At 39.1% G+C, this 19,877-nt stretch overlaps 1 protein-coding gene across 6 annotated transcripts in view; it reads right to left on the bottom strand.

Moving 5' to 3' along the window:
* DNAI3 (dynein axonemal intermediate chain 3) overlaps positions 1-19,877 on the bottom strand; it is a 144,341-nt gene that overhangs the window by 123,799 nt on the left and 665 nt on the right. For all 6 annotated transcript variants that reach the window (XR_010341220.1, XM_064372583.1, XM_064372584.1 and 3 more), the window contains exons 2-3: positions 6,921-7,004; positions 6,481-6,519 (exon numbers count right to left, since the gene is read on the bottom strand). Coding sequence is in view for 5 of the 6 variants with exons in the window: in XM_064372583.1 (XP_064228653.1) it covers positions 6,481-6,519; positions 6,921-6,990 (109 nt within the window). In the remaining variant the exon portion in view is untranslated. The remainder of the gene's footprint in view (positions 1-6,480; positions 6,520-6,920; positions 7,005-19,877) is intronic.

The raw sequence follows: 19,877 nt of genomic DNA, 5'->3' as shown, positions 1-19,877 counted from the left end.
AGGCTGTTGTGATCAGCAATGAGACAGGCTCACTGAATCCTTGAGCAGAGTGGGAAATGGGTTGCTCCAAGGAGTGTGAGACAAGTGTTGGAGCAGAGGAGGAGGTCTTCAGGGCCTTCTGAAGCTGACTGAGGTCAGAAGTGCCAATCACAAGGACAATGTCTGCCAGGGCCCAACAGCCATGTTAATTATGGTAACTTCTATGGTACACTTAGTGCTGCCAGGAGCAGTTTGAAGCACTTTATGTGTATTATTAATTCATTTAGTCTTCACAACAACACTCAGAGGTGGGTACTATAATTGTCTCCATTTTTTAGCTGAGAAAACTGAGGGCCACAGGGTTTAAGTAACATGTCTGAGGTCAGCCTCTGGGAGTTGAAAGTGGTGGTACTAGGATCAAAACCAACGTCCCTGAACTCTACTGTGCTACACTTTCTCTCTAATGAGTGGACACAGCAGAGCCCTGGAGAGGGTCCTGCTTCTCCACACACAGCCAGGGAGGGAACAGAGATGACGTTCCCTAGGATCCCATGAATGGCAGTTATTCACCTAGCAGGAGCCAAAGGCAGATTCAAGCTCTACACAATTCATGCCTCAGAATCTTACTGTGTGTACAAGATAGAAGGCTATGCAATATAAATCATAGGTTACACATATATTGTCCTGTATAATGAGCATTATTTAAGTAAACCCCATACATTTCATCTGTATATTCTTTTTTTTTTTTTTTAACATTTTGGTTGCTATCTAGTTTTTTAAAAACAGCTTTGCTCAGTTATAACTGACAAATGATAAACTGCATACAATATGTACAATTTGATAAATATATGCACATACCCCATGAAGCCATTACCATAATCAAGATAAAGAACAGACCATAAGGCCAAATGTTTCCTCGTGCCCCTGCTTCCCAATATACCTCCTTCATCCCCAAGTAACCCCAAGTAACCACTAATCAGTTTTCTTGTCACTATAGATTAGTTTGCTTTTTCTGGAATATTTATAAATGTACTCTTTTTGTATATCTTCTTTTACTTAGCATAATTATTTTGAGATTCATTCACATTGTTGAATGTAGCAATGGTTCATTCCATTGCTGGCAAGTATTCCATAAAAGAAAAAAATCTTTACGATTTTAAAAAAGAAAATCTTATGAAATCTTTAAGATTTCTTTGAGATTTTAGCTATGGGTGTCATATCTGGGAAATCTTTGCCAAGTCCAAGGTCACAAAGATTTTCTTCTATGTTTTCTTCTAGAAATTTTAGAATATTTGGTTTTACCTTTAGGTCTATGATTCATTTTGACTTAATTTTTATATATGGTGTGAAGTATGGATTGAGTTCACTTTCTTACTTGTAGCTATCTAACTGTTCTAGCATAATTTGTTGGAAAGACTATCCCTTCTCCACTGAATTGCCTTTGCATCTTTGATGAAAATCAATTGACCATACACACGTGGGTCTATTTTTGGACTCTATTCTCATGCATTAATCTATTTATTTATCTTTATAGTATCTTTTTTTTAATAGTAAAAAGAGTTAACATGAACCTACTATTTGACAGCCTTATGTAAGAAAATGTGCATTTACTACTAATTTAATTTCCACATCAATCTTATGAGGTAGACAGTCCATCTTGCTTTTCAGATGAATAAGCAAAGGCTCAGGGAGGTGAAGTCATCTGTGGCCACACAGTCACTGAATGACTTTAAGTCACAAGTTTATGACTTAAACCAGGTCTGTCTAATTTCAAAGCCTGTGCTATTAACCACTTATGGCAAACAGAATAATGTCCCCTTAATATGTTGATGTCCTAATTCCTGAAACCTGTTGATATGGTTTGGCCGTGTCCCCACCCAAATCAACTTGAATTGTAGCTCCAATAATTCCCATGTGTAGTGGAAAGGGCTCAATGGGAGGTAATTGAATCATGGGGGTGGGTCTTTTCCATGCTGTTCTCATGATACTGAATAAGTCTCACGAGACCTGATGGTTTTATAAAGGGAAGTTCCCCTGCACACGCTCTCTTGCCTGCTGCCATGTAAGACATGACTTTGCTCCTCATTCACCTTCCACCATGACTGTGAGGCACCACCAGCCATGTGGAACTGTGAGTCAATTAAACTTCTTTTTTTAAATAAATTACCCAGTACCAGGTATAGCTTTATTAGCAGCATGAGAACAGATTAATACACTTCTGTATTGTTACCTTACATAAGAAAAGACTTGCAGATATAATTAAGGATCTTTACTTTTTGTTGTTTCTGTTTTTATGTCCTTTTTATTTTTTATTTTTTCCATTTTTTAAAACATTTATCCCAGATACTAAATGTTATGAATTTTGAGGTGGGGAGTTGGCTGGGCCTTTGAGGTTGGCCCAGTGTAATACCAAGGGGCCTTATAAGAGGGCAACAGGAGGATCAAAATCAAGGAAGGAGATGAGACAAGGGAAACAGAGGTCATAGAGAATCATTCAAAGATGCTATGCTGCTGGCTTTGAAGAGGAAAGAAGGGACCAGGAGTCAAATACAGTGGCCTCTAAAGGCTGAAAAAAGCAAGGAAACAGATTCACCCTCAGGGCCTCCAGAGACAATCAGCCGTGTTGACACCTTGACATTAGCCCAGTGAAAGTAATTTCAGACTCCTGATTTCTAGAACTGTTAAATAATAAATCTGTATTGTTTAAGCCACTAAGTTTGTGGCAATTTGTTACAGCAGCAATAGGCAACTCATATACCATTAACTCATATTTTAATTTGGGTAAATTATTTAACACTTGGGAGTCACAGCACCTTCATGTCTGTAATGGCCACAGTAATGTCTACTTTATAGAGCTAGGGTGATGAGAAGAGTGGGCCTGGCACAGAGTCATTGCTCCAGAAATATTAGCTATGTGTAAAAAATATATTTCTTCTTCAGAAACTTCTAGGCATTGCCCCGTTAGGCCCTTAGGACTGACAGTGTTTTTTTTTTTTGAGACAGAATCTTGCTCTGTCACCCAGGCTGGAGTACAGTGGCATGATCTCGAATCACTGCAGCCTCCGCCTCCTAGGTTCAAGCAATTCTCCTGCCTCAGCATCCCAAGTAGCTGGGATTACAGGTGCCCACCACCATGCGCAGCTAATTTTTTGTGTCTTTAGTAGAGATGGGGTTGCACTGTGTTGGCCAGGCTGGTGTTGAACTCCTGACCCTGTGATCTGCCCACCTCAGCCTCCCAAAGTGCTGGGATTACAGGTGTGAGCCACCACGCCCAACTAGGACCGACAGCTTTTAAATTAGCCTACGGATACCTTGGTTCCTTGGTAGGAAAAGGGATCTCAGTTCTTAGAATATGACAGCCACTAGCCCCAAGTAACAGTTGGCAAGGTGAGAGCCCCACTGCAAGGAAGTCAGAGGGGTCCTAATGCTACCTAAGGGGGGTAGAGAGAGGCTCGAGTAGAAGGGGATGCTAACTCAAAACTACACTTGTCTCACTATAATGTTCTGAGGTTGGTTTTTTCTTTCCCTTAAACAAACATATTCCTATTTTTCAGTTCATTTACTGTCAACAAATACATCTCAAACCATGCCCCTTTATCAAGTTCACAAATTTTCTTACCAGTCAATTCATTCAGTCAAGAAATATTTACTGAGCACCCATTATGTGAAAAGCCTGGTGCTAGTGCTAGGGTATCCAATCTGGACAGAAAGGCAGATAATAAATAATGAAGTACACTCATAGATGGAAACTGTGGGCTGGGCATGGTAGCTCACATCTGTAATTCCAGCACTTTGGAAGGCCAAGACATGAGGACCCCTTGAGCCCAGGAGCTCAAGAACAGCTGGGCAACATAACAAGACCCCATCTCTACAGAAAAAGAAGAAAAAATAAATAAATACAAATTGTGTAAGTGCTATTTGGGAGAAAACAGGATGAGAGATGGAACTAAGAAGGGTAGCTTTGGTGGTTTACTCAGACAGGAACAAGAGGAAACACAACTCCTTCACTCATTCATTTATTCATTAATGAGTTATAGTGCTGTCTGCCATAAGTTGGCCATGAGTTCAGTGTTAGGGAATCAACAATATACATTAAATAAGGAGTCTTTAAACAGAAATACATAAAACAAGGTTATATATTGATTAATGAAAATATGACCAGAGGCTCACAGGAACCTAACCCTGTGTTTCCCCAGGAGCAACAGTTCTATTGGCTAATTCAGTATTCGAAGGGACTGTACAGAACTTCCATGAATGAGAACTGATTGTACTTTAACTTCAGAATTTTAAGTGCTATGAAAGCAATTAAACAGGGTAATAGGTGACAGAGAGGTCAAGGAAGGTCTCTTGAGGAAGTGAGATCTAGTTTAGATCTCAGTGATAAGAAAGTTGCATAAAGGGACGGTCTATCAGGAGCAGCAAAAGCAACAGCCCTGAGGCTGGAATAAATTTGGAACATTCTGTGCTAAGCAAGGCTGGTGGGCTGTAGGTTGGTGAAGAGGAGGAGGAAACAAGGTCAGGACCACTTGAGCACAGGAGCCAGGACCACTTGAGCACAGGAGCCAGGACCACTTTAAGGTGTGCCCAATGGCAAAGAAAGACCATAGGGGAGTTTAAGCAAGAAAGAGGAGTTTAAGCATTGTCAGGCTGCTTAATGGATTGAAGAATGAGCCAAATGGATTGAAGGAGGCTGAGTGGAAGCAGTGATATCAACTAGGAGCCTTAGGAACTAACTGAAGTGAGGAGTGTGGAGATTTGGACTAAGGTTGCAGGTGGGAAGATAATGCGAAGCAGATGGGTTTGAGATAGATTTTAAAAGAGGTGGAATTCCCACAAGTTGGGGTGGTTTGGGAGGGGTAGGGAGGTATGGAGGGAGACAGAGAAAGAAATCAAAGATGACTCCCAAGTTTCACTAACTTAATATTTATTGGGCAGCCGTATCTTGCCACAGGCACTGTGCTGGGTGCTGATAACAGAGCCACTTACAATAGCTGACATTCTCCCACTTTCTTCCCACCTTCACACTCCACACCTCTTCCCCCACCCCACCCACCACCACCCTGGTCCAAGCCATCACCATCTTTCCCCTGGATTGTTGTAGTAACTTCCTAACTATTCTCCCTGCTTCAGTCCTTGCTCCTGCAATTTGCTACACAGTAGCCAGGACAACCTGACCCTTTAAAAACATGTCAGATGGAGTCACTCTTTTCTTGAACACTGCCTGTATTTCCCCATCCTATTTGGTTAAGAGATAAAATCTTTACAGTGGCCTGTGGGGCTTTTAGGTCTTCTTCCTTGCCCCCCTCATTGTCTCCTTTCTGTTTCTTAAAGTGAAGTGTGTCATCTAAGTCAACTGAGAGGATCCCCCTCCATCCCACCAAAAGAAGTTTTGTTAAAATAAGATTATTTAGCCTTTACATGGAGGAACAGCATTAGATTAGTTGTCTAGGTTCTAGTTATTTGTTTAAAAACCAGCCTTTTTCCTTGAAATAGGGGCATCTTAGTATGAAGTACAGATAAATATTACCATACTTTTGACTTTTAAAAAAAGTTTGAAAAATACTATTCTGATAAAAGTCATAAGTTGCAGGCTTATAATGAGAGGGGAGACCCCCTTGCCTCCTTCCACTTCCTGGTCTCCACCTTCTCCCTCCCCTCCCCTCCAGATATGAAGCAGGGTGAAAAAGAAATAAAATACCAAAGAGCTTGAATCCGTGGTCAGGCAACTTGTTGATGCCACTGACCAGGCCATAAAGAGGCCCAAAGCCTGGGAAGATGACTTCCTTTTTGGTTCCCAGCATCTCTGCTATCTATAAGCCTTGAAAGAGTTGCAAATGATGTTATCACTACCAGCTGGAGCCCAGCACTGGGTCACGTCCCCTATGTTTGCACAACCCAGGCTCCCTCCTGGAAATACCTCTGCCAACTAATAATTTACTGCCTTTGTCTTGTCTGTAAGTCCCCTCCCCTGCCTGCTGCCACTCGCACTGCATATGAAATAGCATATCAATGAAGCTAAAAGATTGTAAGGTCAGATGTCCAGCCAATGGACAATGACATCGTTTTGCCTCAGTTTCCCCTTTAGTGTTGTAAGCCTATAAAAGGGGAAAGAAGCTACTTCTCAGGGAGCTTGGTAAATAAGGCTTTAGCCCCTGCAGCTCCCAGCCAAATAAAAAGCCATTTCCTTCCTCAGTCCAGGGTTCGAGAGGTTTGTTTCCTGCCACTCCTGCTTTAATAACACTTAATGGTTATAAAAGGTCTTTCAATAATCATAAAATGAATTTTTAACAGACTGCTTGATCCAAGTTGGTTTCTCAGGTTGAAATTCTCTAATTTTTTTCTTCAAAAAAATTTTCATTTTATATTCTAAATGGAATGGTATCATTTTAGCCCATGTACATTTTGATTGATCACTTCAGTTTGTAGTATTCCTGCTTGCTTACTGCATATTAAAATATTATAAAACTGAGGACACAAGTTCTAAATTGTATTTACACTTACCCATGCTCTCCATATTTACAGGTTCCATGTCTTCACTAGCTAGAATACAATAAAAGAAAGTCAAATTTTTGAATCAAACATATGTCAGTTTATTATAATCTTTACCAAACCTCAAAACACAAAATATAAGTGCAAATATACAATAAGAACTATCTTGTGAATAATTAAATAGAGAAAATTGGAATAATTGTCTTTTACACAGTTATCTCTTAGTGATATGTTTACTACGGCATTCGTTATATGGCATTTAATTGATATAATGAAATTAGTCAAAAGTAAGAATAAATCTCCATATATCGTATTCCTCATGCATTTGACTTTATGACACAAAATATTTTATTTCACTTGATAGGTAAAACCATAATCATTTGGCTGCTAATATATGTACAAATACTAACTACACACAAAAAAACCCCCATTAAATGAAGAAATAATCCTACCAGCTAATATTGGTTTTGGGCTTTTTTTGCCACGTGATGACTTTTTCTTTTGTTTTTGTTTTGGAGCCATGGTTCTGACTTGGGCTGCATAAAGAGATGATATTATTAGTAAATTATTACAATTTGCAAATAACTTGAAATTTCAAATACTAAACATCATTTAATAAACTTAAGAATATATTTTCTAAGTTTTACCCTGGACTAAATCAACCTGTCTCTTTGTAGAACGGGTGTTCTGTGACAAAGGTTTATGGCAACAACAATCTTACCAATGAGATCTTACTGTTCTGGTGGAGCCATTCAGCTGAAGCACACTGTGGTGACCAGAACAAAGTATCAGCCACAGGCCCTGCCATGGAAGCACAACAGAGGACTTGCCTTTCCCACCTCTCATTGAAGTTCCCATCCCAGGTAGTTGCTCTGTGCTGCCTTTTGCTGGGCTTCCCAAAGGTAGCTCACCACTGGGAGTTACAGGCCTACAATGTGCATATGCATATATGATTTTTAAATTAACATAATTGAGATCATACTTTTGTCTTAGCATGTAAACATGTAACAACTAAGGCCTTATTTGGGCGATCAGAGAGAATGCCTCCAAAAGTTTTCCATAGAACTGCTCATCAATTTATATATAAATATATATACATATACACATATATACATATATATGTGTGTGTATATATATACATATATGTATATATATATTTTCTATTTTATTGCACTTTAGGTTCTGGGGTACATGTGAAGAACATTCAGGACTGTTGCATAAATACATACATGGCAATGTGGTTTGCGGCCTCCATCCCCATCACCTCTATCTGGCATTTCTCCCCATGTTACCTCTCCCCAACTCCCTACCCTCCACTGTCCCACCCCTAATCCCCCCTAACAGACCCCAGTGTGTGATGCTCCCCTCCCTGTGTCCATGTGTTCTCACTGTTCAACACTCGCCTATGAGTGAGAACAGGCAGTGTCGGATTTTCTGTTCTTGTCTCAGTTTGCTGAGAATGATGGTTTCCAGGTTCATCCATGTCCCTACAAAGAACACGAACTCATCGTTTTTTATGGCTGCATAGTATTCCATGATGTACATGTGCCACATTTTCTCTGTCCAATCTATCATCGATGGGCATTTGGGTTGGTTCCAGGTTTTTGCTATTATAAACAGTGCCGCAATGAACATATGTGTGCATGTGTCTTTATAACAGAATGATTTATAATCCTTTGGGTATATACCCAGTAACGGGATTGCTGGGTCAAATGGAATTTCTATTTATAGGTCCCTGAATCACCGCATTGTCTTCCACAATCGTTGAACTAATTTACATTCCCATCAACAGTGTAAAAGTGTTCCAATTTCTCCACATCCTCTCCAGGATCTGTTGTCTCCAGATTTTTTAATGATTGCCATTCTAACTGGCGTGAGATGGTATCTCAATGTGGTTTTGATTTGCATTTCTCTAATGACCAGTGATGATGAGCATTTTTTCATGTTTGTTGGCCTCATATATGTCTTCTTTTGAAAACTGTCTGTTCATATTCTTTGCCCACTTTTGAATGGGTTTGTTTGTCTTTTTCTTGTAAATCTGTTTTAGTTCTTTGTAGATTCTGGATATAAATCCTTTGTCAGATGGGTAGATTGCAAAATTTTTTCCCATTCTGTTGGTTGCCGGTTCACTAAATGATTGTTTCTTTTGCTGTGCAGAAGCTCTGGAGTTTAATTAGATCCCATTTGTCTATTTTGGCTTTTGTTGCCAATGCTTTTGGTGTTTTAGTCATGAAGTCCTTGCCTATGCCTATGTCCTGAATGGTTTTGCCTAGGTTTTCATCTAGGGTTTTTATGGTGTTAGGTCTTATGTTTAAGTCTTTAATTCACCTGGAGTTAATTTTAGTGTAAGGTGTCAGGAAGGGCTCCAGTTTCTGCTTTCTGCACATGGCTAGCCAGTTTTCCCAACATCATTTATTAAACAGGGAATCCTTTGCCCATTGCTTGTTTTTGTCAGGTTTGTCAAAGATCAGATGGTTGTAGATATGTGGCATTGCCTCCAAGGCCTCTGTTCTGTTCCATTGGTCTATATCTCTGTTTTGGTACCAGTACCAAGCTGTTTTGTTACTGTAGCCTTGTAGCATAGTTTGAAGTCTGGTAGCGTGATGCCTACAGCTTTGTTGTTTTTGCTTAGAATTGACTTGGCTATGCGGGCTCTGTTTTGGTTCCATATGAAGTTTAAGGTGGTTTTTTCCAGTTCTGTGAAGAGGGTCATGGGTAGCTTGATGGGGATAGCGTTGAATCTATAAATTGCTTTGGGCAGTATGGCCATTTTCACAATATTGATTCTTCCTAAACATGAGCATGGAATGTTTCTCCATCTGTTTGTGTCCTCTCTTATTTACTTGAGCAGTGGTTTGTAGTTCTCCTTGAAGAGGTCCTTTACGTTCCTCGTTAGTTGTATTCCTAGGTATTTTATTCTCTTTGTAGCAATTGTGAATGGCAGTTCGTTCTTGACTTGGCTCTCTTTAAGTCTGTTATTGGTGTATAGGAATGCTTGTAATTTTTATACATTTTGAATGGGCTTGTTTTTTTCTTGTAAATCTGTTTTAGTTCTTTGTAGATTCTGGATATTAGCCCTTTGTCAGATGGGTAGATTGCAAAACATTTTTTCCCATTCTGTTGGTTGCCGATTCACTCTAATGACTGTTTCTTTTGCTGTGCAGAAGCTGTGGAGTTTGATTAGGTCCCATTTGTCTATTTTGGCTTTTGTTGCCAATGCTTTTGGTGTTTTTGTCATGAAGTCCTTGCCTATGCCTATGTCCTGAATGGTTTTGCCTAGATTTTCTTCTAGGGTTTTTATGGATATCCTCATTAATTTTCTGTCTCGTTGATCTGTCTAATATTGACAGTGGAGTGTTAAAGTCTCCCACTATTATTGTGTGGGAGTAATTATTGCGTGGGAGTCTAAGTCTCTTTGTAGGTCATTAAGAACTTGCTTTATGTATCTGGGTGCTCCTGTATTGGGTGCATATATATTTAGGATCGTTAGTTCTTCCTGTTGCATTGATCCTTTTACCATTACGTAATGCCCTTCTTTGTCTCTTTCGATCCTTGTTGGTTTAAAGTCTATTTTATCATAGACTAGGATTGCAACTCCTACTATTTTTTGCTCTTCATTTGCTTGGTAAATCTTCCTCCATCCCTTTATTTTGAGCCTATGTGTATCCTTGCATGTGAGATGGGTTTCCTGGATACAGCACACCCATGGGTTTTGACTTTTTATCCAATTTGCCAGTCTGTGTCTTTTGATTGGGGCACTTAGCCCATTTACACTTAAGGTTATTATTGTTATGTGTGAATTTGATTTTGCCATTTTGATGCTAGCTGAATGTTTTGCCCATTATTGACACAGTTTCTTCATTGTGTCAATGCTCCTTACCATTTGGTACGGTTTTGGAGTGGCTGGTACTGGTTGTTCCTTTCTATGTTTAGTGCTTCTTTCAGGAGCTCTAGTAAAGCAGGCCTGGTGGTGATGAAATCACTAAGCCATTGCTTGTTCGTAAAGGATTTTATTTCTCCTTTGCTTATGAAGTTTAGTTTGGCTGGATATGAAATTCTAGGTTGAATGTTCTATTCTTTAAGGATGTTGAATATTGACCTCCACCCTCTTCTGGCTTGTTGGGTTTCTGCTGAGAGATCCACTGTGAGTCTGATGGGCTTCCCTTTGTGGGTAACCTGACCTTTCTCTCTGGCTGTGTTTAGCATTTTTTCCTTCATTCCAACCCTGGTCAATCTGGCGATTATGAGCCTTGGGGTTGCTTTTCTTGAGGAATATCTTTGTGGTGTTTTCTGTATTTCCTGGACTTGAATATTGGCCTGCCTTGCTAGGTTGGGGAAGTTCTCCTGGATAATATCCTAGAGAATGTTTTCCAGCTTGATTCATTCTCTCCATCACATTCAGATACACCTATCAAACGTAGATTAGGTCTTTTCACATAATCCCACATTTCTTGGAGGCTTTGTTCATTTCTTTTTACTTTTTCTCTAATCTTGCCTTCTTGTTTTATTTCATTGAGTTGATCTTCAATCTCTGATATCCTTTCTTCTGCTTGGTTGATTCAGCTATTGAAACTTGTGTCTGCTTTGCGAAGTTCTTGTGTTGTTTTTCAGCTCCATCAGTTCATTTATATTCTTCTCTAAGCTGTTTATTCTCATTAGTATTTCGTCAAACATTTTTTCAAGGTTCTTAGTTTCTGTTTTGCATTGGGTTAAATGCTCAACAATTTTGACAGGATAGAACACTGGCTAAGGTCATCACCATGACATCAAATCCTTGTCATCTCTTCCATGCTCACCTTTGTCCCGTTCTGTTTAAATGGTTAGGACTGTGACTGCTGGGCAGCAGAGTTTTTAAACAGGCTGTACTTTTTCCAGCTGAGTGACCTTGGGCAAATTACTTACCTTCTCTAAGTTCAGTTTATTCATCTATTTAATGGGGATAATAATAAAATCTACCCCACAAGGTGATTGTGAAGACTTAATGAAATAAAGTGTCATCATCATCAACTCAGTCATCTCAGTCTGGTTTGCATCATTTTTAACAAATCAACACAGACTACTATTTCATAGCCTATGGTCAAAATATCACAAGTTTTATTTTATATCTAGATGCTCGATTACAAAATCTTATCCAAAGTGTGGATGTGAGTGTGTCTGTGTTTGTGTGTAAACATCTTCCCTTCAGATTTTCTCATATGTATTTTTTTTTCAAATAATAAAAATGATAGCTCACATTTGTGAAGTGCTTACTATGTGCCAGGCACAGTTCCAAGTATTTTACATGTATTTTTAATTTAGTCTTAACCACATTTATTGACATATAAATAAAATGACTTGAATTATCCATCATCTGAAACATTTATATTTGTGTTGGGAACATTACAATTCTTCTAGGAAGAAGAAAATTGTGATTTTGAAATATGCAATAAATTATTGTTAACTATAATTTTCCTGCTATACTATTGAATACTAGATAACCACATTTTATTATTACTATTATCTTCATCCCTCTTTTATAATGAGAAAATGAGGCCCCAAGAGGTTCAGGTGACTCTCCTGAAGGGACACAGAGAGCAATGTGCAGTGGTGTCAGGCTATGAGCACAAGCAGCCTGGCTCTGATAGCCATATTCTTAATCTCTGTACTAGATGATCCCTTGGATTTCAATGATAACTGCTGTGTTTCATTACAAATGAAACTATTTTAAATCATTGTCTTTACCTAGAAAGGCAGGATTTGATTATATAAGCAATATTTTATGATTCTGACAATTTCTATTTTTAAGATATTCTGCAATGAATGGCTCTGACTCAACTCTTTAGACTGTCAAATGTCCTCCATATCACTTCCCCATCTTAGCATAATTTTAAATCTTGCATCTCTTCCTTTTTTCAGAAGATTACTTATCAGTGTACCCCTTCTCCATATGCTATCCTAGCTGCATTTTAGTTTGATGTAAAATACTTATAAACTTTTTTTTTCTCCTGAGATGGAGTCTTGCTCTGTCACCCAGGCTGGAGTGCCATGGCATGCTCACACCTGTAATCCCAACACTTTGGGAGGCTGAGGTGGGTGGATCATGAGGTTATAAGTTCGAGACCAGCCTGGCCAACATGGTGAAAAACTCTTAAGACCACTTAGACTCACCCTATGCACACACCATCATCACCACCACTATTTATTCCACATATATATACTGAGTGACTATGATGCACCAGATGCTATCCTAGGTGTTAGGGATACAGCACTGAACAAAATAGGCAAAACCCCTCATGAAAGCTTACATTCTAGGGAAAGACAGAAAATGATCAAACAAAGGGGGAAAATATAATTAGTATTTTAAGAGGTGAGAACTACTAAAAAGAAAAATAAGGTAGGAAAAGGAATCGGACATTGGAACAAAGACCTGAGAAAGAAGAAAGCAAGAAATGCAGCTATCTGGGAGAGAAACAGTGTTTTCAGGTGGAGGGAACAGTACATTTAAAGGTTCTGGAGCAGGATCATGCCTGGCATATTTAAGAAAACAGCAAGAAGGTCATGATGGCTGGAGCAGAGTCAGGGAAAGACTACAGGCAAAGTTGATCAGAGAGGTGATAGGGATATATTAGTCAGCTTTGCTGCAGTAACAAATGACCCCTACATCTCAGTGACATACAATAACAAACATTTATTTCTTCTCATGCTATTATGCACTGTGGTATGGATGAGCTGCTTTAAGTCTTCTTTTTCTGGGATCCAGGCTGAAGAAGCATACTCTATTTCACACATGGCACTTTCACAGAAGAGTAAAAAGCAAGAGAGCTAATGGAACTGCATAATGCTGCCTACTTTCTCCTTGGCACTGACATATTGTGCCTCCTGCTCACATTCTTTTGGCCCAAGCAAGTAAGTCAATCCTGATAATGGGGGAGGGATTCTCTGCCTGGTTGGCAGCAGGTGGGAATGTATGATCCTCTTACCCATAGGGAGGTGATAGCTGGGAATGATATAATTGGAAACAACTATATAATATACCACAAGAGGGGCTAGATCATGTATTAGGACTTTGGCTTTCACTCTGAATGAGGTGGGGAGTTACTGGATGGTTTTGAGCTTAGAAGTTACTTTACTCAATCTGTCCCACAATTTAAGGATCAATATGGCTGCTGTGTTGAGAAAAGACTGCAGCAAGGAAAGGGCTGAAGCGGGAAATCCAGTAGAGAGACATTGAATAATCCATGGGAGAGATGAGGGTGCTTAGATCAGGGAGCTGAGAGTGAGATGGGAAAGGTGATTGGATTCTGGATATATTTTGCTAAGTAGAGCCAGTAAGATTCATTGGTGACAATAATACAGTATCCATGCTATATTATCCAAACTAGTCCATGCTGTATGAGTTTTCTCTTAATGCTGTACCAAATTATCACAAATTTTGTGTCTTAAAACTATACAAATCTATTATCTTACAGCTTTGTAGTTCAGATGTCTGATACAGATCTTACAGGGCTTAAACCAAGGAGTCAGCAGGGCTTCATTCCTTTCTTTCCAGTGCCTTTAAGAGAAAATTTGTTTTCTTGCCTTTTCCAATTTTTAGAGGCCACCATTTCTCGGTTTGTGGCCCCAGCCTCCAACTTCAAAGTCAGAATGGAGGGTTAAGTCCTTCTCACGTAGCTTTCTCTGACCTTCTCTTCTTTCTCTCTCACTTTTAAGGACCCTTGTGACTACATTGGGTCTACCTAGATAATCCAGGATAATCTCTCTATATTAAGGTTTGCTGATCTTTATTACATCTGTAACTTTACTTCTTTGCCATGTATGGTAACATATCCACAGGTTCCAGGAATTAAGAAGTGCTGCTTTAAAATTAAACTTGAATATAGGTATCAGTTTATAATCATCCCCCAAATACTCAAAGTAAGCAAGTATCCTGTTCTTTTCAAATGCTATTATTAAATGCTCTGTAGGTAATTTGAGTTTCCAGTTTTCAAGGAAAAACAAAGTCAAATTTTCAGCAATAAATTAGGCACCAAAATTGGAACGTGCATTAATGCATGCTGCCTTACCTGAACAGCTCATTTACTACTTTCACAAATGTTAAATGACTTTTGTCTAAATTACTGTCTAGTGACTAAGGGCAAAATGACCTAGTGAATTAGTCATTTTGACTAGGTACTAGTGACCAGGTTGTTCTAAAGGGTTTTAGAGGTCTTAATTCTTCTTCATTAAAAACATAATATCTACATTTCTAGGCACTATAGATAGACACATTCATAACCTAACCAGGTGAATATAGTCTAAATTGAAAGGAAAATGATTACTTTGGGAGTAGCCACCTTATATTGTGTTTCAGTTTCAGGCAAAATTTTGCAGTTTATTTTAGTAATTGTAAATTATAAAAATCCTACCAACATTATGTCTAGAAAATAAATCACTTTTAATTGGGGGTATCTAAACGAAATGAATAATATACTCTGTATAATTTCAATAAACGCATTTATTCAAGGTTTTTTAATGCAGATCTTTCTTTTTAAAAACAAATCCCTGATAAAAGATATTACTTTCAAATTACAGCAGGGCTTACTCAAGTTTTTTTTTTCATAAAATTAACTGAATATTTCATAAAATGAATGTGTTATATTTTCCAAACTTTTTTCTATTAAATTGTTTATTAAAATATTATGAATACAAATCAAAACCACATTTTGATACCACCTCACACCAGTTAGAGTGGCGATCATTAAAAAATCAGGAGACAACAGATGCTGCAGAGGACGTGGAGAAATAGGGATGCTTTTACACTGTTGGTGGGAGTGTAAATTAATTAAATCATTGTAGAAGACAGTGTGGCGATTCCTTAAAGATCTAGAAATAGAAATACCATTTGACCCAGCAATCCCATTACTGGTTATATACCCAAAGGATTATAAATCATTCTATTATAAAGACACATGCACACGTATGTTTATTGCGGCACTGTTCACAATAGCAAAGACTTGGAACCAACCCAAATGCCCATCAATGATAGACTATCCGGATAAAGAAAATGTGGCACATATACATGACAGAATAGTATGCAGCCATAAAAAAGGATGAATTCATGTCTTTTGCAGGGACATGCATGAAACTGGAAACCATCATTCTCAGCAAACTGACACAAGAACAGAAAACCAAACACCGCATATTCTCACTCATAAGTGGGTATTGAACAATGAGAGCACACGGACACAGGGAGGGGAATGTCACACACCAGGACCTGGGGGGTGGGGGGCTAAGGAGGAATAGCAGGGGGTGATAGGATTGGGGAGGGATAGCATTAGGAAAATTACCTAATGTAGATGACAGAGTGATGGATGCAGCAAACCACCATCATGGCACATGTATACCTATGTAACAAACCTGTTTGATCTCCACATATACCCCAGAACTTAAAGTATAATAAACAAATTCTTAAAAAAGATTATGAAAATTGTTCAATACCTGATCCTACGTTACTAAGATTACTTTGAAATGTGCATAACATTTTTTCTGTTCCCAGCTGAAATCAATTTGTAATTATTAAGAGTAGCAGAAGAGCTATTTCATCTACTCCTAAAATAAAGGTTGTGACCAACCCAGTGGCTTGTGTTTTGACTGGTTTTCAAAGCATTAGAGCTGATTGTATTTCAAAACAGAAACTGTGGAAGGTAACAATTAGAAATGTTTAAGCATTTTTATTAAAAATATTTTTGATATTAAAACTACTTATTTTCTTTGTAAATTAATTTACCCATTTCAGAATACCTTTTTAAGTATATAAAATAAAAGTATTTTGAAGTACCAAGGTCACATTTTCTAGACTCTATGTTAACAGCAAGAGACATTAGAGGTTGACAAAAGTAGGTACTGGGTAAGTCCTCTGCATAACAGATTAAAACCTTTGATGGTGCACCACTTGATTACAAAGAATACTGCATTCACAGCTGTCTATGATCTGGTTCCAAACTAACTCTCTAAATTGCCCATAACTATATCCTTTTATGATGCTTCTATTATTCAGGAGGTTAACTAGTATAGATGAAGGCATAAGTGACATCAATTAAATTGTCATAATACAGTGATTTAAGCAGCTATTAATCTCCTCTCTTCACTTTATTCACGTAATGCATTGTGAAAGTTGTCAGAATCAACATGGAGACACTTGTGTTAAAAACCCTGAAAAATAGAGCTAGGGAAGTCCATGAAGGGAGAGTATATCACAAATGCCTGATAACGAGAACTGTCACAAAAGACTATACAAAATCACAACCTTGCATAAAGGCCATTGCCACTCTACACAAAAAAAATACTTCTGGAAGGACATCTGCCTAGGAACTACCTGTCCAACCTCAGACTGGTGCCAGTCTCGTCACTGATTCTGTAGCCAAGGATAACTATCTGAAGACAATTACATAATCCTCCTCATTTTTCCTTCAAAAACCTTTGTCTTCTTTTATCTCCTTGAATATGCATATAGTTTACTATAGCACACATCTTCCCATTGTAATGCCTGCATGGTGTGGAGCAGGAGCAGCAAGATGGGTGGCAAGGAAGGGGATTCTCCAGAGAGGGAGGGGAGAAAGTCCTGGACTGTTTGGGAATGGATGGGAACCGTGTGAGGCTGGAATAAAACTGGAAAAGCTGATGCAGTGAGGCAGACTGTGAAGGTATCGATGGCCATACTTATGAGTTTGGACTCTATTTTGTTTTGCAAAGTCTGGTGTTACACCACCAGTGTAAGACTGCCTTGCAATGCTTTTAAAGATGCAGAGTCCCAGGCTCACCCCAGACCTGCAGAATCAAAAGAGGTCCAGTAAATTTGCATTTCAAATGAGCTCCATTTCTACAATCTGGAAGATAATGCTACTGTGAATGATAGGGACCCACAAAAGTCATTATAGAGGGAAGAGACTTGATAAGAGATGCATTTTTGGAGAGTTCTGAGGTTGGCCTCTGGTTAGACAACTACTTACAGTCTGCCTTACTACATCAACTTTTCCAGTTTTATTCCACCCTCACAAGGTTCCCATCCATTCCCAAACAGTCCAGGACTTTCTCCCCTCCCTCCCTGGAGAATCCCCTTCCTTGCCACCCCTCCTGCTGCTCCTGCTTCCCAAATAAACATTTTATTTTAGAGAGTCCCTCTCTCTGTTTGCTATCTAGTTTGACAGCACATATCTGTTTACATGCTCCCATTTGTTGCCTGTGTGTATGTGTGGCTTATACCCAGTCAAGAGATCTTGATTATGAAAGGACTTGTAGCACTGGCACCTTCTCTTTAACTGGGTCCTTCCTTACAAAAGTCTTATCTTCCCAGGTCTTCTTCAATTAGCTGACCTCATCTAGGTGGCCATCTTCCTCTTTTCTCTTCCCAAAGAATTTATAAGCTCATCATGCTTGCCTTCCACCTTTTTATTTATTTTATTTTTTAATTGAGACAGAGTCTCGCTCTGTCACCCAGGCTGGAGTGCAATGGCACAATCTCCGCTTACTGCAACTTTCGCCTCCTGGGTTCAAGCAATTCTCCTGCCCCAGCCTCCCAAGTAGCTGGGATTACAGGTACTCACCACTACATCCAGCTAATTTTTTTTTTTTTTAGTAGAAATATGGTTTCACCATATTGGCCAGGCTGGTCTTGAACTCCTGACCTCAGGTGATCTGCCCAATTCTGCCTCCCAAAGTGGGATTACAGGTGTGAGTCACCACACCTGGCCTTTTATTTTTAAGAGATGAAGTCTCGCTTTGTTGCCCAGGCTGGTCTAGAACTCCTGTCCTCAAGCAATCCTCCTGCCTCAGCCTCCCAAAATGCCAGAATTATAGGCATGAACTACCTCTCCAGGGCTATCTTTTTTAAAAAAACAAACATTTAGAATAAAACCCAAGACTAACATCTTGGACCTCTGGTAAATGTGTCTCCAAGAACTATTGATTCTCAGTAAATCTTCACTAAGACCTGATTAAGCTTTAGGATTCTCCTGAGCCCTTCAGCCCTATTTCGGCAGGCATCCAACATCCACCCCTAGAGCCAACCATTTCTACAATGTCTCCTATTAGTCTATACTCTTGTTTCTTTCCCTCTATAGCTATTTCCACTTCTTTCCAAGATTGGATATTCACTTATTTAAGTAGATGCTATCCTATTACTTCTTTCTTCCAAATATCTCCTGAATTCCAAGCCCTCCTCTCCTACAGCATCCTCTGGTTCAGGTCTTTAACACGTCCTCCAAAACTGGAGCCCCAATCTTGTTTTGTGCCATGAACCTTTGGCAGCCTGATGAAGCCCATGCATCAGATAAACACAGGATTACAAAGAAGATAGATTACATGGAAACATAGTTATTAAAATGTTTTTAAAATTATGATATAATAATGTGTACTTCTTTAACACATTAAATTAAAAAATCTAGCAGTGGTTCTAATAAGTACCTTAATTGTGAGGCAATGATGAATGTAAATAATATATTTACAACCTCCATAATGTAATATGAAAAGAACTATAATTTGCTGGCAAAGTCACAGGCCTGTGAGTACCACTGTGGTTTGTTACCAAATGCATACATTTCAACTGGTGGTTAGTGAAAATATATACGTAATTTTAAAAATCCATAGATTCTTCTCCCCCAATCCTCTGCCCTAAATCATGGACGCTTAACTGGCCTCTCTGTCTCTGTTCTAACCAGAACAACTACTTAAGATGCCAACCTCAGAACTCCCCCAAAATGCATCTCTTATCAAGTCTCTTCCCTCTATGATGACTTTTGTGGATCCCTATCATTCACAGTAGCATTATCTTCCAGATTGTAGAAAAGGAGCTCATTTGAAATGCAAATTTACTGGACCTCTTTTGATTCTGCAGGTCTGGGGTGAGCCTGGGACTCTGCATTTTTAAAAGCATTGCAAGGCAGTCTTGCACCGGTGGTGTAACACCAGACTTTGCAAAACAAAACAGAGTCCAAACTCATATAAGTATGGTCATCGATACCCTCACAGTCTGCCTCACTGCATCAGCTTTTCCAGTTTTATTCCAGCCTCACACGGTTCCCATTCATTCCCAAACAGTCCAGGACTTTCTCCTCTCCCTCTCTGGAGAATCCCCTTCCTTGCCACCCATCCTGTAGCTCCTGCTCCACACCATGCAGGCGTCTCTCTGCTTGCTTCAATCTGACTCATCATTCAAGGCCAATATTACTTTTCTCTCCAAAGCCTGAAGCCTCCCTGACTTCCTCACTCAGGCTGAAACAATCTTGTTCTCCCTGACACTTTCCAATCACATTATGCGTAATTAATTATGTCAGGCCTTTGCAAAAGTAGGGAGCTTCAGACTCAGAGCTTCCTGAAAGATTGCTGTGAATTCATTTAGCTTTCACCATACACAAGGAGAAGGTATTGAGCAGCAATTAGATACTAGGTAAACT

The sequence above is a fragment of the Aotus nancymaae genome, unplaced genomic scaffold, assembly GCF_030222135.1.
Source record: "Aotus nancymaae isolate 86718 unplaced genomic scaffold, 86718_ANA_hifiasm-v0.15.2.pri h1tg000007l, whole genome shotgun sequence".
NCBI classification, from domain to species: Eukaryota; Metazoa; Chordata; class Mammalia; order Primates; family Aotidae; genus Aotus; species Aotus nancymaae.
Note: the sequence above shows the minus strand (reverse complement) of the source record. Positions and strands in the feature narration are given on the sequence as shown.